We start from the raw sequence: 17,416 nt of genomic DNA on the forward strand, positions 1-17,416 counted from the left end.
TAAAGCACTGTTTAGCAATGTTCAAAGTTAGAAAGAAGCAATTTTCATCTACATCGTCCAAGATACTACCAAAGTCTCAAGCATAAAAGAACATTAAAAAAACAAGAGGAAAGGAAGGAAAGAAAGTTTCTGCAGAAATTGAGCCTCCAGTTGAATTGATAATAGTTCTTATTAATAGCGATTGTTTCGCTTTGGTTTACAAGCGTTGACTTGATAGTTCTGATACGCTCTTTGCTTTGAGGCCATAGTCACTTGCAAAATCGATTGAAAAAAATTAAATCGATGAGCTAGATATTCCCCATAAAGTCTGATATTCTTCTTTTTAGCGGAGTAAGAAGAAGAAGTAGAAGAAGAAGTAGAAGAAGAAGAAGAAGAAGAAGAAGAAGAAGAAGGAGAAGAAGAAGGAGAAGAAGAAGAAAAAGACAAAGAAGAAGAAGAAGAAGAAGAAGAAGAAGAAGAAGAAGAAGAAGAAGAAGAAGAAGAAACAATTATGGAAAGGAGAAAAGGGAATAAAAGAAGAACAATAAAAATGAAAGGAAGAAATTAAAAACACTGAAAAATAAAGACAGACATGAAGAAGAATGAATGAATGAAGGAAGGAAGGAAGGAAGGCAGGAAGGAAGGACGGAAGAGAAAGGAGAGGAAAATCAAAAATAAATTGAAAAAAAAAAACAGAGAAAAGCATCCCCGAATTCAAGATCATACACACAGATTACAGTATCATACTCTAAGAATTCAAAATGACTAGCGCCATCTCCGATGACACGCTGTCAGCTGACTCATGTTGCTGCAGTTTCTCACACTACACATATCTCATTAGACCCACACGTGCAAAAATTGGTGTGTGGAAGGTACGCGAAGGTTCTTGTAAGACTGTCGGAGTTGCACCGTCAAAATGTCTGCCCCCACAATCGAAATCAAGAAAGTGGTTGTTCATCCACTCGTTTTGTTGAGTGTTGTGGATCATTTTAACAGAATTCGAAACCAGAGACGGGTTGTTGGTGTCTTACTCGGCTCTTGGCGACAAGGAGTGTTAGATATCGCGAACTGTTTTGCTGGTGAGTATTGCCTTGCAAATGACAGTTGCTCCGAACTGAATGAAAAAAGTTGCAATCTATTATTAAATTAATTTAATTTGTTGTCAGAACCTTATGCATAGGTCTATCTCTGCACATTTTTTTTCTTGTTTGCTTGTATCTTAACTCAATATCTCATTTTGGCTTTGACTAGTAGTACTAGTAGTACTGCAGCTGCAGTAACTCACTAACTGGCATCACAACCAAACTTCCCAGGAAGAAGAAAATTGAAAGCATAATCTCCCACTCAGGCCAAGTCCAGAATTTAAAGTAGAAATCCACAATCTAGATCCAAGTTTTGAGTTCAAATGTCTATCAAAATGCCCAATGTCTATGCTCCATCATGTTCTGTGCACTCCTAGAACAGTTCTCCCAAGTAATGTAAGCATACTGTACGGTAGCTAATAGATGAGTATCTATGAAACCTTCCAAGTTCCATTCCCCATTTCTGTGAGACTGTGGATAAAATCTTGACCGAAAGATCGGTCTGTATCTAGATGCTGGTCGTCGGGGAAATGTTCCGCGGAGACTGTGTCTGGCTTCACGGATCCCCTCCGGAGGAGAGTGCTAACGTAAAAAAAATAAATAAATAAATAAAAGACTCCTTCGGACAGACGGATCTTTCTGTCTAGATAAATCATGCTGTAATGCTGTATATTACCGGTATGTTAAGGGTACCACCTATCGGCAGGGTACCTTGACATCGGCACCCTGCCTATCATGGCTGTTTGCGGATAGAACGAAAAGGTACGCGCGGGATTAAGTGTCATTAGCTATAAAAACAATAAAAACGAAGAAACGAAAATCAAACTAAAAAACAAACTTACAAACCAAACTAAACATGTTTCAATTCCACATCCGCTCAGTAACGCATGGCTGTGAAATTCACGTGTATTACCTATGGAGGGGAGGGGGTGCCGATCACTAGGTACCCTTTTAAGCTGTGCGAAGAAAACGGATTGCATGCACTAAAATTGCGCTATTTTAAAACGGAGATTCATAATCAACGAGACGGTCACGACATTCAAAACTGCAGTATTTATGGCATATTTGAGGTAAGAATTAGGCGAATTTGTTTTGTATTTTTAGAATACACAAGCTACAGATCCTTAGGGTGACGATAGGTGGTACCCTCAATCATACAAATTAAAAGAAAAAAATGCAAAAAAACCAAAACAAAACAAGAGACTGCATGTAAATTACATTGTAAGCTAGGCCGTGACCTTTTGGGTTACAAGTAATAACATTAGAGGTTGCTATTTCAATACATTTCATTTTTTTTAATTTAATTTATGAGAATCTAGAAAGATCATTCATAATTTTGTTTTTGTTTGTCAGTTAAGTAGTTTTTCTGTATGCCAATCATACTTTTTTGATTCATTTGATAAAAACTATGTTCTATCCCTGGCCCTAGCAATTCCATTATAGGCAAAGAATTAATAAAAACAGCAGAAATCTTACATTCTAAGTGCATTATATAGATAAAGTAATATGGATGTCAAAAGTTGAATTCTCATTTGAAAGGTTAGTGGTAATAGTGCATTTTATTGTTCCCTTGTCAGTGCCATTTGATGAAGATGACAAGGATTCCTCTGTCTGGTTCCTCGATCATGACTACCTGGAAAACATGTACACAATGTTCAAGAAAGTCAACGGTAAGATTTGCTCTCTTGGTCTTAACCCATATTGGGCCATCTACGGGATATTCCGTATTTAGTCCGAACGCCGCAGGGGCCACATACGGAATATCTCGTAGTGAATAAAATGACATATGATTATGAATGACGTCATTCACTTCCGCTGAGTACTATGACTGTACTATGCATTGAATGGCAGCATGTTATATATCATATTAAAGAGATTTTGTTCCTCTTCAAATGATATATAACTTGTCTATGTTTTTTTCATTGCTTGCTAATGAAGAGTGATTGTTTGGAGAGTTGTCTTTTTGTCGGCGTGTGTGCGTGAACGGTGCTGGGCCACTTGGGTGTTTGTTTACACAGGTGCGTTGGCCCGATATGGGTTAAAGAGTGTGTTTATGGCAAACTTTTCAGGCTAGAAACATGGTGTTGAATGTGTGTTTTTGTTTCACATTTCGCTTTGTGATGGCAAACATAGTTTTGAAACCTTTTGAAACTCGCTGTGGATAGGTGAGACTGAAAAGTCATTCATGTACAATTGTATTTCTCTAGAAACAAGATTTTTAAAGTCAGATAAATGCAACCATGATCTCAAACATGATTTTTGAATTAATTGTCACAGTTTTGCCCACCCTCTTTGTATGACCTACTGTACATCATGAGTAACTGCCTAGGGACAAATTGAAGACACACAATGGCACAGTCCGAGCGAGCCAGAAGCAAGTTCGGGGAAAACCTTTTTAAACACTCCTCTGTCAAACTATGTTTGAAACCCATGTTTCTCAGTATGTCAAAATCTTATTTATAAGCATATCCTAGGTGTCAACACTGTCCCTAAATCTGTAATTTGTGTTATTCATATCCTGTACAGTTTACATGTGTGTGAATGATGGCAAAACAGTAGAATGTTTCCAAGCCTAGAAACTTGTACATGTTGAACAAGTGTGAATTACAAATGCCATGCTGTCGCTTGCTTAACATAATTCGGTAATGCAGATCTTCAATATCAAACTACAGTTTCAAGTAAAACCATGCCCCAGTGAATACAGTGTACTTTAATACAACTGGAATTGTGTACTCTTGCAATAAACCTAGTAATCTTAAATTGAGATTTGGTTTGATCGCAAGTGACTCCTCGCAGAGCAAAGTTTGCATTTCATTCCTGTCTTTTCTCCCCAGCAAGGGAAAAGATTGTCGGTTGGTATCACACAGGACCCAAACTGCACCAGAATGACATCGCTGTCAACGAGCTCATCAGGAAATATTGCCCAAACTCTGTGAGTGTGACGAAAATCACTGCGTAGGGGTTTGAACGTCCTTTACCAGTATACCCAACTGGCTACCACATTAAATGTGGATATTTTCTCATGATCCTTTTATTTCACGTTTAGCTGAGTATGATGAGTTTCCCACATTATTTATTTTATTGGTTGTCAACATGAAGGTTGTAATAGTGTGTGTTCAAGTGTCTGAATACAACAAAAACTATTTACAATTTGAGTGGGAAATGCATGAGAATGTCCACATGTCACCTCAAAGTATATATGAGTTGTGGACCCTTAGCATGCTTTGTTCGCCAATAAAATTGGCACACAGGCTATTAGCACTTCTTTGCCTTTTGGGACAGATGTCTGGAAACCAATTGTGACCGGCGACAACGGTTTCAGGCAAAAGTCGGAAATTTTGACAATTCATTTTTTCACTGAATCACATTGCCCATTTCCTAAGCTTTGCATTGATATAAAACACTTGTATTCTTCGGCACCATAAGTGGGCATAGAAAGAGAAACAAAATGCACTTTTTAAGATGTTAGCCTGACAAAATTGCGAGAAAACAGGCTTTGAAGATTCACCTCTTTCTCAAAGACAATGTCGGAGCGGCGATGCGAGGGGAGAATCACCCATCTGTATGATGGTGCCAATCGATGTTAAGCTCCGCCTCTAGCAACCACATCTCCTTCTGATTGGCTCACTGAGAGAGTCAAATTTCCCGGGCACCTTCCTCGGAGCTCAGCGTATGGAGCCGAAAAACAATGCGTTTCGCTCGAGTTTGTTTACAGTACGTCTTTCAAGATGGCGAATACGATAATTGCACGTACAGCTGTATGGTGTACATGTACATGTGTATTTGGTGCACGCATTACGCAATGGCATCCACACGCTATGACCGTGTGCATGTAACAGGAGCGGTGGCGAATCCACACATTTACCAATCGCGTTTTCATTGTGGTTGATTTGTCTATATCATTGGCGACCCTTTTGAAGGCAGAAAATTGCCAGTGCTGGCAAGGGTCACGCTTCCTGTTTGTTTTGCTTTTACAAGACATGCATATGTTGCTTTGTTCGGTGGTGCTGATTAAATTAAAACAAACAAACAAACAAACACGACTCGCTAGTTTGGTGCGATCTTGACGTGTAGTATTTGAATATAATTAGTCGCATGTGACCGCTCCTTTCCTCTCATCTCCCTTCCATTGAGTCAGTCTGCTGTCATAATTTTTACTACATGTACAAGTAGACAAATTTGAGAATATCTAGTTTTCTTTTCACACGGTTATGTCATGCTACATGATTTTTTAGCTCACCTGAGCCAAAGGCTCAAGTGAGCTATTGCGATTGCCCTTCGTCCGGCGTCCGGCGTGCGTCGTGCGTCGTCCGTCGTCCGTCGTCCGTCGTGCGTCGTGCGTAAACTTTTTACATTTTCATCTTCTTCTTGAAAACCCCAAGACAGATTTTCATCAAACTTGGCAGGTAGCATCCCTAGGGGGTTAGAAACTCAATTTGTTAAAATGGGCACCATGCCCCACCCAGGGGGCCCCCAGGGGGGCCCAAACCCCCCAAAATTAGGGAATCTGTAAAAATCTTCTTCTCTAGAACCAGAAGTGATAGAGCTTAGTTAATACTATGAGTTTGTACATTGATGACTGTAGTTTCAAGTTTGTTCATGGCAGAATCAGGGGTGCCCCCCTTGGGACCCAGGGGGGGGGGGGGTGAGGAAGGGTCCTAATGGGGCCTAAATTGTACATTTTTATCTTCTCCTTGAGAACCCCATGACCCATTTTCACCAAACTTGGCAGGTAGCATCCCTAGGGGGTTAGGAACTCATTATTTTAAAATGGGCCTCATGCCCCACCCAGGGGGCCCCCAGGGGGGCCCAAACCCCCAAAATGAAGGAATCTTTAAAAATCTTCTCTAGAATCAGAAGTTATAGAGCTAAGATGACACTATGAGTGAGTACATTAATGACTGTAGTTTCAAGTTTGTTCATAGGAGATCCAGGGGAGCCCCTCTTGGGGGCAAGGGGGGGGGGGGGGGGTTGGTTGGGAAGGTCCAAATGGGGGCCTGAATTGTACATTTTAATCTTCTTCTTGAAAACCTCATGATGTATTTTCGTCAAACTTGGCAGGTAGCATCCCTAGGGGGTCAGGATCTCAATTTATAAAAATGGGCACCATGCCCCATCCAGAGGGCCCCAGGGGGCCCCCATCCCCCCAAATTAAGGAATCTTAAAACATTTGGGCCCTTATTGTACATTTTCATCTTCTACTTGAGAACGCCTGGTCAAATTTTGGTAGAGCTGTGAATAATTTAGATTAGTGACTGCGTGAAAGGTGAACTTGCGATACTCAGGTGAGCGCTAGACCCGCGGGTCTCTTGTTTTTTTTCACTTCCGTTGTCGAACATTGCGGTAGAATAGTTTGGATAGAAAGCCAAACGAAGAGCACGCACTACAGAGCGAGCGTATATAAACCACTGTAGCAAGAACAATGGAGCATGTAATCGTGCACGCGTGGACAAAGCATTCCCCAAACGCTGCAACTGGTACGGTGTCTCCGAAAGCCGAATTATGTAAATGTATGCGACGAACCAGCCAATCGCATGCGAGACCCTGCGCCGTAGCAACGCTTGGGATATTGGCGCGGCGTTCGAAAGAAGCTCGAAACTGACGAGTGCGATCTAACATAGGGTGCTTAAAATTCCATTTTCGATAGGAAAAACTTAGTCTTATGCTATGAAATTTAGTGTAGATGTAGAAAACATATCAAAGATTCGATTTCTGCAAAAAACCTAAATCGACAAAAATAATGGTCAAAATCTTTGTACCCCGCCTAGGAGGGAATTTGCTCTTGCGACTTTTGCCTGAAACCGTTGTCGTGGGTCACAATTGTTAGTGAATAGAGATTACCTGGTACATAATCCCCCTGATACCTATTGTGTCACCATGGCCTCCCTGTTGGTCTGAGGCACACTGCTACACTTGACTGAGCTTGCTAGCTCTACTTCTACAGGGTAGGTCAAGTTTTAATGACTTAACATCAAATGCTGATTAAAAAAAAGCGTTGGAAGTTCACTTTGTAGCTAAGTGCCCATGCATGTTAAATGTTTTAAACAGGTCTTAATATTTTCATGTTGCTGGAAAAAAATAAAAAGAAATAATGATAAAATTCACTCCTTAGAAATGTCAATATTTTAATTGCAGACCATTAAGTATACCAAGGGTAAGCCTTAGGATGTTGTATCCAACCCCCTCCCCTAAGAAAATGAAATATTTCATGTAATTATTCCTCTTTATCACAGTCATTGGAATGCATTGTCCTATACATACGTACGTGCATATCCATATTTTGTCATATTAAAGCTTAGGCTGTACTTGTGCACAGCCAACAAAAGGTTATTGCAGAATTATCACTGCAATTACACCAGAGTCTGTGATATGGACATTTACATCCCTTATGAAGTTATCAGTCAAAGCAAATGTTCAATTTCATCAAAGCATTAATTTCTTGTCAGTTGTTTCTTATTCAAATGTCACTGTAGCCCTTTTCAGTATGATAAAAGAGTTATTTATGACTGCAAGCTCGTAATTCTGTAACAACTTTCTGTTCACGATAACACTGAACGTGCCATGCATATGTAAATAGACTTACATGTACTCATCCTGCCTCTTTCCGTCACATGTGTCCAAAGGTGTTATGTATCATCGATGCGAAACCAAAGGAGCTAGGTCTTCCCACAGAAGCCTACTATGCAGTGGAGGAAGTTCATGATGTGAGTACCTGGTGTAAACTCTTGCTTACACGTGTATATTCAAATGTCAGTGAGCATGTGCACTATTATATATGTCGAGGGATCAACCAGGCCAATATGTTTAGTTATTCAATGTGTTGTTTCATCAGTTGTCACTTCAAGGCAATATATACATTCTATTAAAAAGTGGAGCTACTGCATGCTACTCACAGTAAACTTGGATAAATGAGTTTTGTAAAATGCTCTACAGGGGACAATGTTCTTATAACAATGTCCATAGACAATATGATTTACTGCATAAGACAGGAGAGATGTGGTAATATCACTTGCCTAGCTGTGTGTATTCAAACTTGGTAAATGATGAACATTGTTTGGAACGTCATATGTTGAGTCATGTTGCTAGCATTTATCTATCTTTAAATAACACTCAGGATGGAACGCCAACCAGTAAGACATTTGAACACATCCCCAGTGAGATGGGTGCAGAGGAGGCAGAAGAAGTAGGAGTCGAACATTTACTCAGGTGAGGAAGATCCCATTTCTGACTGGAGTCCCTGTGTCATAAATGATGTGGATTATATGTTTTATAAAGAGCAGATGAATTTGGCCCAGAGTCGAGCTTCCATGAACTGATTATCTATCCTGCATGTTTTTATTAGTGGCTGTGTAAAATTTCAGAGTCCTCTGTAGCACAGATTGCAAGCAGATTGCAAACAGACCTGTAGCAGCTACAGTAAGTACCAATTACCTGCAAACTAATGCACAACAGAGCAGACTCCAAAAAGTACTTTCAAAATCCAAATGTACAGTACATTGCTCCTTTAACACCATTGCGTTCTTTTATTGCATTGTTCTTTTGCTAAACTGATTTTAACTATGTTCTTGAACTGACTGATGTGCATATGATGGATTAACTGGAGGAGTTTGTTGTAATAGGAGTCTGTCAATTGTTGTAAAACAGTTTCTGTGGAAATACACTGAAACAAGATTGACACTTTTGAAACAAAGCATCTTCAGACATTTAGTACTATTACTTGATATTTGAAAGTCACAAGATAGGTCTGTTTTGATAACTTTTGTTATCAAAAATTTTGCTTTAATGTGAGTTCTGCAAAGATGCATTAGGGGCATACTGCTGGTCATATCATTTGTGGCAAAAATTGAATTTCTGCTTAGGATAAGTAAAGTGTTCTTTAAATGTATTCTTGAAATGCCAATAAGCTCATAGAAATCATGATGTGAAATGCATTAGAATTCAGTTTGTATTTCTTTTTTTTTTGCTTGCATACTTACTGTTTTGATTGTACAATAGGATTCTTCTCTTGATCACATTTTTTTTTTCAAATCTGTGCCATCTAACCACCAGCCTCGCACAATAAAGAAAAAACAACAATTGAGCAAATTTTGTTTAATTTTTTTTTTGAGACATGTATGAGGCAGGCCTCAACATTAACCTGTTAAGGACGGACTGATTTTGCTACAACACACATTTCCCATAGACACCTGCCGGAGTATACTCAGAACTTGTCCTCAACGGGTTAACAGTGGCCCAGGGCCACTAAAAAACTGATGTCAGGCCACCAAATCTCCAAAAAGGCTACAAATATCTCTTGGTGCCCCGATCAAGCAGCTAAAATTAAAAATGAATTTCTATGCTTCCTTTTATTTCGGGCTATCAAAGTTTCCCATTCAAATATTTTAGTAGCCCTAGCGGGCCACCAGAGAAAGATGTTAGTGTTGAGCCATGCATAAGGGCATATTTTTCTGGTTCTTAGAGGACACTAAATCATTGTCATCCCCCTCGTACTGTACATCAATATCTATTCAGGGACATCAAGGACACCAGCGTTGGCACATTATCCCAGCGCATCACGGCCCAGCTGCTTGGCCTGAAGGGCCTTCAGTCCCAGATCCAGCACATCAGTAGCTACCTCCAGAAAGTGGCGGCAGGTGAGCTGCCCGTCAACCACACCATCATATACCAGTTGCAGGTGAGCACACTTTCCCTGTGGACTTTTCAGACTCTTTTTCAGATACTGCCGAGTTTATTCACTTACAGTCCGACCTCCATTATCCAGCCATGTCTGGACCAGCGCCCATCCGTATAAAGCGATTTGGCTGGATATGGGAGAAGCGTGTACATATACAGGGTGTCTCTAAAAAAAGTAAACCCAACTTCAACAGCAAATTTTCAGAAAACTATAAAATATTTGCACATTATTTTTTCATGGTTAGATAGTCCAATAAGTGCTCTATCCAATGATACCACGTAGGTTATGTAATTCTCATGCATGACTGAGCATGATTCAACTTAGTGAATGGGTGTGAAATCATCACTGTGGCAAGTTATTTGTTAGGCCTATGATTACGTAACAACTTCAGCAAAGGTTGTTCCTGACACATTCACACTTGACATGCTTTCCAAACATGGTACAGTTGACAAGTGAGCATAGAGTATTCCTGGTAACTCGATACCAGGAAACAAGAAGTTTCGTGGAAGTTCAAGAGGCTTTTCGGGTGCAATTCCCCGACAGGCAGCCTCCAACAAAAAGAGCCATCTGGTACTATGTGAGAAAGTATGCTGATCACGGAACTTGCCACAGTGATGATTTCACACCCATTCACTAAGATGAATCATGCTCAGTCACGCCAGTCGTTCTTAAGTCGTTGGTAACTTTAAAGGGTGTGTACAGTTCTGGTCGAGGTGAGGATTTAGCTTTCAACGATTTGCAAGATATTCAGAAACCACTCTATGAGATGTCAAAGAGCATGCAATTCTAAGGGGTATCAAAAGTTTATTTGATGTAAATCGGCTTTGAAATGGCTGAGATATCCAAAAACAGAGTGAAACAAAGAGATCCTAATAAAAGGCGTGGCCTGTCGCCTTTTATTATTATCACTTTTTTGGATATTTTAGCCATTTTGAAAACCAATTTTCATCAAATAAACGTTGAATCCTCCTTAAAATTACATGCTCTTTCATATTTCATAAGAGGTTTCTCATTATCTCACTTAGGAATGTTCAAAACATGAATCCCCACCTCAACCAGTACTGTACAGTCCCTTTAAGAACAGCTTTATGAAACACCCCCCTGGTGGACACAGTTTCTAAATTGACAGCAAAAGGGATATTAACTTGCAAGCTCTTCCAAATGCAACAGCCAATTTTGTTGTCATACAGTGTCAGTTTGTCTGTATTAAATGTTTTTCCTTTTTTTTCCCCTCACCCCCCCCCCCCCCCCCTTCCCACAGGATGTATTCAACCTTCTGCCGGACGTGAATCTGAACGACTTCGTCAAGTCACTGGTGACGAAGACCAACGACCAGATGCTGGTGGTGTACCTGGCCTCGCTGATCCGCTCCATCCTGGCCCTCCACAACCTCATCAACAACAAGATCCAGAACCGGGACCTGGAGAAGCAGGAGGGCAAGAAGAAGGAGGACAAGAAGGAGGACAAGGACAAGGACAAGGACAAAAAGGATGAGAAAGATAAGGACAAGGACGCGAAGGGATCCGACAAGGACAAGAAGAGCTCAGAGTCAAAATCCAAGGATAAAAAGTAGGACGGTGTAATTTGCGGAGGACAGATTTTCATCTGCATAAGATTTTTGTATCGACGGTCTAGAGAGATGGATGGAGAAAAGCTGTGGAGAGGATGACGGCTTCAGACCATCGCCGGGTTCCCATGGTAACCACTCTCAGATGAGAGTAGGAAAAGACTTTGAAACAGTTCTGTGCTTGGGGGAAAAAAAAAGACAAGAAAAGAAGACAAGTGTAGTGGGTAATTTCAGATACTGCATTTGTGCTGATGAATTTTGATTAAGTTAAACATTTGTGTCCGCGTATGCCTCTTTTCTTGTAGTTTCTGCAGACATTCCGTTGCTGGGGCAAGCCGCTGTTGTCTTTACAAACGAAGCACAGATGCAAAGAAATTCAAACATATTTACTTTTCTCTGTGTCTTTGATAGTATACCAAGACGCACCGAAAAAAGGAGGAAAAACAAAGAAAACTTCTTAAGACCATATGTGATGCCTGGCTTCTGTTATGGGTTGGTCGGAGGTTCCTTGCAAAGGCATAGGGTGGATTGAAGGATCATTTCATTCTTATTTCTCCTCATATCAAATAATTTAAATACAGTTGAACCTCTCTTATCCGGCCTCCCTTTATCCGGATCTCTCTATTATACGGACGCAATCTCGCCGTGATTTTTTTTTTAAAATAATTACGGGAGGAAAGGGGGATTCCCAACTCCTTGAGAACTCCTACACAAACACACATGAATTACATAATTATACTTGATACATTTCGTAATACTTATTTAGGTAAATAATCCCCAGAATTTATAAAAGAAAATGATTTCATTCTTGCAAACACGAACCTCTATTTTGGGGTCTGTTACTGAGTGTAACAATGAAAAGGTTGCAGTATACACATTACCACATGTGGTACTACAATGGGCTACTGTACATGTGTATACATGTATATTATGTACATGTATAAAGCATTGAGTCTCCCGTATCCGGCCAAATCCCTTATCCGGATGAGCCCTGGTCCCGACTTGTCCTGATACGAGAGGTTCAACTGTAGAAAAAAGAGAAATTACTCCAAGGCTGGTTTTACTAAAACATTGCATTATGTAGGAAAATGGTATTATATGATTTGTGCCTATAGCCAGTTGCATGCATATTTTTCTGTCAACCACTTTGTGGTGTCATTTATCATTTGACAAGGAAGTGCTCACATATTTGAGATGCCATGTAAGATCTTTTTAGTAATAAATCCCCAAACCTCCATCAACATCTGCAGCCCTGAACAGGAGATACATGTGCAGTCATGCTCATGAAATCCTTGCACCTCTAGTTCTGCTGTTCAAAGCAAATCTTATGTACTTCAATGAAAAACCAAGATAACAAACTAAATAGCCTACCAGTATATGCATAGCATTGACATCTTGATCAGTAAAAACACACATGCATTCAAAATCATCATCATGATCAAAACAAATATTCCCCTTTCGTCGGAATTAACCATGCACAGTCCTTCGCACAGAATCTGGTCGGGCTACATCGGAATATACCCTAGAATGGGTATGGCACAATGAATTCTTTTCAAAATCCTTGATGCGGATTCAGTAGTAAAACTAATCCATTTTCCAGTGACTGTGTTAATTTTCCTGTAATGAAATTAATTAACAGGCAGAGGAAAATACTTGTACATGTACTACTGTTTTACGTCATAAAACCGTTGATGCAATGGTTGTCAGATGGACTTAAAACTTGGAGGATAGCACGTCTTATCTTTCTCCTAATAATATATTATTTCCGTTTTAAGTAAGATCAGTGTCAGACACAGGAAGCTGCATCTTAAAGGCATTATTTACCATTTGCAGATGAAACAAAAACCCAGCTTTAATGCTTCAGAATAGTTCTAAAATGTGAGTTAGGCATAGAAACAACCAATATAAAAATTTTAATTATTATAATCAATATTAAATAGTGTTGAATATATAAAATCTGAACAATAGTTACAATAAAATTATGTCTAGTCTAAACCATCAACAGTTATGGTTTAGTAAGAAAAGCATTGATATCTCCTTATATTTTAGGCTTTATTGCAAAGTAATCATGGTAGGATGTTTTGTGATACAACTGACCTACTCATGTGCATCAAATGTGATAACTTGAACATTTTTAAAATCAGTGCTCCCAGTGGTAAACAATACCTTTAAACTCATGAAATGTGTGCTTTTAAAGCACAACGCACACTACTCAATCCGAACAGTTACACAATTCTTGAGGCTGACCAAGTCACGACCAGTCGAGTGACTCGACACTTCACAATTTGCAATCGGACCTCATAACTAGCCATATGACTGTACTGACGTCAGTACATATTATAATATTGTAGCCCGATTGGCTGTCAGATCAACGACCAGTATCACAAATTAAACATGTCAAATCTCTATGACTGGCACTGCGACCCAGTTGCACAACTGGAAACTGGCAAGGCTGGTGATGTTACACTTCCCAGTTGCTGGGTCTTATGACCAATGAATTGTGGCAAAGTCATGTGTACGCATGTACAATGTATGTGATGGGTTTGTCTGCCAAAAAAGAGATAGTCTTATATGTGCATGAAAATAATGTACAAGAGACAGTTCTGTTTAGCTCTAATTCCCCCCCAAATTGCTTCCCTTGCTTTTTTAATGATTGAGATGGCACCATATGTGACCCTGCACCACAAAATCAACAAAAAGTTGCCAGACATGGATTTTCAGTTAAGGGCAGATTGTGAAAGAGCAGACTCTAAGCTTTAAAATGATGTATAACTCAATTCAAATGGACTCCACTAACCTACCTAAATACTGGAAAGAAGGCACACACTTTGGAAAAGTGTGAACTGAGAAAAGAGGCTCTGAAGTACACGGTCTATTCAAGCGCTTAATCTTTACCAAGCCGTGCTAGCTGTGCCATGAAAGGGACAAAACACAGGATGTAAACCACTGGAGCAACAACAATGAAGGGATTATCAGATTACGCTGAAATTAAGCATGTTCCATTAGCACATTCTGCCCATGATTAATGCTACCTTTCAAAGCAGTAGCGTCATCTTTTCAAAAATTATTAGACTTGAAAGTGAAGAGTGTGCAAAGGATTTCAAGACCTGAAAAGCGGCCTCTAAGTTATACCTGATCATTCTGCTCTTCCCCAAAAAAAGGGTTGTAGAAAAACTGCTAAAAACACACTTCCCCATTCATGTTAAGAAATCAAACTGAAGAATAATGTAGAAGAAGGATAGCTCTTAAAGAAAATATGAAAAACTCAAGACTGACTTGTTTGAACCATTTCACGTTTTTTGAGTCCTCACTCAAAATCAAAGGGTGCGACTTTTTGTTTGTTTTGTGGTGCACGGTCACATATACTAAACAGAAATGGAAGAAAGGACTGATTTCAGTGGTACATTGTATTTGTGGCTCATACTACAGTGTATTGAAAGAGGGTAAGATTTATAAAAATGTCAAAATGAGTAACAGCTTATTGGTGCACAGAGCAGTTATGTGCTAGTTGGCTGTCGTTGGACCAGTAAGTCAAAGGAAAAATGCATTTACTGTACTTAGTGTATTATAGTTCAGTATGTATGTTCTTTGTGTCGTGTACACTTGTATGTTGGTATTTTGTTAAAGAATAAATTATCAACATTGAAACAGTCTAAATCTCCTTGGAGCAGATGATATTGCCTGAAAAAGACGAATTTTTGTTTTCTTTCTTTCTTTCTTTGTTTTGAGAGAAAGAAAGGTACCAGTGCATCTGAACCTAGCATTCTGTGCGTTACGCAAACACAGAATTAAGTGCAATGCTCTTATCTGTCTGCACGAATGGAAACTGATGACTCGGGAGTGGGATCACAGAACATTGAGTTTTAATGCTTGTGCAGAACAGTAATATTTGCAGTCACAAATGCAAATTAGACAAATTGATGGTGGTATCACCTTGCAATTATCCCATTAGATTGTGCATAACAATACATATTAAAGAATCTCGTCGTTCCTGGGGTGACGAGACCAAGAATCTTCAAATCATGAATTATCATGAGTGTGAAAAACTTTCGTTTTTGCAACATTTTTGCATAATACTTTCAATGTTGACGTCATAAAGATGTAGGGAAATTGTTTTGGATTTCATGAATAATTGTAATGTTTTAACCCTAAAAAGACTGGGGGGGGGGGCCTAAAAGGCCCCTCCCTCGACATTTCGCGCGATTACTCAGCAACACGCAATGCTCTCGCCGTGATGCTCTATGACTTTTTTCTTTCGAGTTTCCCGCACATTTTGACACCAAATTTGTGATGCCCGGGGGTACGGTTTTGAAGTTACATAACTTTTTGTACATGCACGTGAGACCGAACATGGCTCAAAAATGTGATTTTGTGTACAAAGTCAATACAAATTGAGTTTTATCACATGGTTCATATAAATATGCTTATTTTTACTCTCAATGGCTAAAATCAATTTGTTTTAGTAGTATTATGCTTCAAAAAGGGTCTGCCACAAATTTTGCTGAAAAAAACAACAAAAACATAAGGTCGAAAAAACAAAGAAATACATAAGAAATTCATAAAACAATAAAATAAATAAGAAATTAATTTTGATACCGAATTTTTTTTCAAGCACATTTGCTAAGAATGCTACAAAGAATATCTAGACCAAAAATGAGCACTTTTGGAGCTTTATTTACTGATTTAGATAAAAAGTCTGATTTCTCGCATAGATTAGCATAATTAATCAAAATAAAATAAGAGAAGACTATTTTGGAAAGTTTAAATATACAATCTTGTAGATTACATAGCACACTACCATTGTGCAAATTTCCGCGGCGATCGCGCGATCCACGGCCGAGATCTTAAGGGGGGGGCCCTTTAGGCCCCCCTCCCCCCCCCCCCCCCCCCCCAGTCTTTCGCGCTACCAAAATAGCCCAGTCTTTTTAGGGTTAAAACTAAAATTAATTTGTTTGATTGCTTGTTTGTTTGTATGTTTGCTTGTTTGTTGTTGTTTTTTTTATGGGGGGGGGGGGGGTTATATTCAAAATTGAGAGGAGAGGTTTCTGAATACATGTATTATGCTAATCGAGACATAAGGTCTTGCTGGCCCAGGGACGCTATGTGTTTGCAGATCAAAGCTCAGTAGGGGTCAGAGCTTCATTCTGTTAGAATGATTAAATAGTACAATGTATATCACACACGCATGCACGTACAAGATTTAACCACTGTGAAACAAACCCCTCGGTATAAATGACACTGCTGTATGATTAAGATTTCTTATACAATATCTTTCTATATATTTCAAAATAGTATTACCGTCTATGCAGCTTGCTCATACCGATCCACTCCTATTAAAGTGGACTTTACAATGCAAACAGTTTTCACAAAAGTCAGTTGACAAGTTCTGCTGCAACATCTGAAAAACAGAAATCAACCTGTGACAGTCTTAGCATCTGAAGTTCATAAAACTTCCTTCTGCTGCTACTTGGTGGACTGAAGTAAGCCACCAGTTTTCTGATTGCCAGCTGTTGCTGTTTCAGCAATCAACTGAATCCTAATATCACACAGCTGGTATGTTCCCCCGTCCTGTTTTCTGTTGGTTGGTGTGTGCTTAATCCTCGTCTTATTTCCCCACTTTGCGCCCGAGTATTAGGTGTCTGTATATCTGAAAGTGAAACCATCACAGGTTAATTTCTGTTTCCAGATGTGATATGAGAACTCCTGAACCAGTACATGTACTTCAATCATCCATATGAAACTCATTCACAGTCTTAATGGGAAAAAGATTTCATACATCATGAACATAATATACAGCCTTTGCACTACTGACCAGCTATGCTTCAGACAACACCAATGTGAGATATCTCCTCTAATTTACAATACACCAGTTATAAGTCCAGCAGCAAACTGTGCATACAACTGTACCTGTTGCAACATAAGCATATGATAGGACATAATTCATGTACACTATTCTACATTCCTACATATACACATTAAAATTGCCACTGACAGGAAAACAACTTAAAATAGTATAAACTGCCAAACAACAGCAAAATGTTTCCTCTCTATGCAAACATTGTATTCATTAATTACATTTCACAAAAATGCCCATGCACAGAAAAACAAACAAAG

The 17,416-nt window shown here is 39.3% G+C and overlaps 1 protein-coding gene across 1 annotated transcript; it reads left to right on the forward strand.

Annotated features, from left to right (window-relative positions):
• The first annotated feature begins 885 nt into the window (after window positions 1-885).
• On the forward strand, window positions 886-11,734 carry LOC139722186 (26S proteasome non-ATPase regulatory subunit 7-like). The gene is made up of 7 exons (XM_071633501.1): window positions 886-1,058; window positions 2,639-2,731; window positions 3,896-3,993; window positions 7,685-7,765; window positions 8,176-8,267; window positions 9,573-9,735; window positions 10,997-11,734. The coding sequence occupies exons 1-7, from the start codon at window positions 896-898 to the stop codon at window positions 11,306-11,308; spliced, it is 1,002 nt and encodes a 333-aa protein (XP_071489602.1). The 5' UTR covers window positions 886-895; the 3' UTR covers window positions 11,309-11,734.
• Window positions 11,735-17,416: the final 5,682 nt, after the last annotated feature.

Source organism: Diadema antillarum, unplaced genomic scaffold, assembly GCF_040938485.1.
Source record: "Diadema antillarum isolate AM-2024a unplaced genomic scaffold, OU_Dant_1.0 scf00000160, whole genome shotgun sequence".
Lineage (NCBI taxonomy): Eukaryota > Metazoa > Echinodermata > Echinoidea > Diadematoida > Diadematidae > Diadema > Diadema antillarum.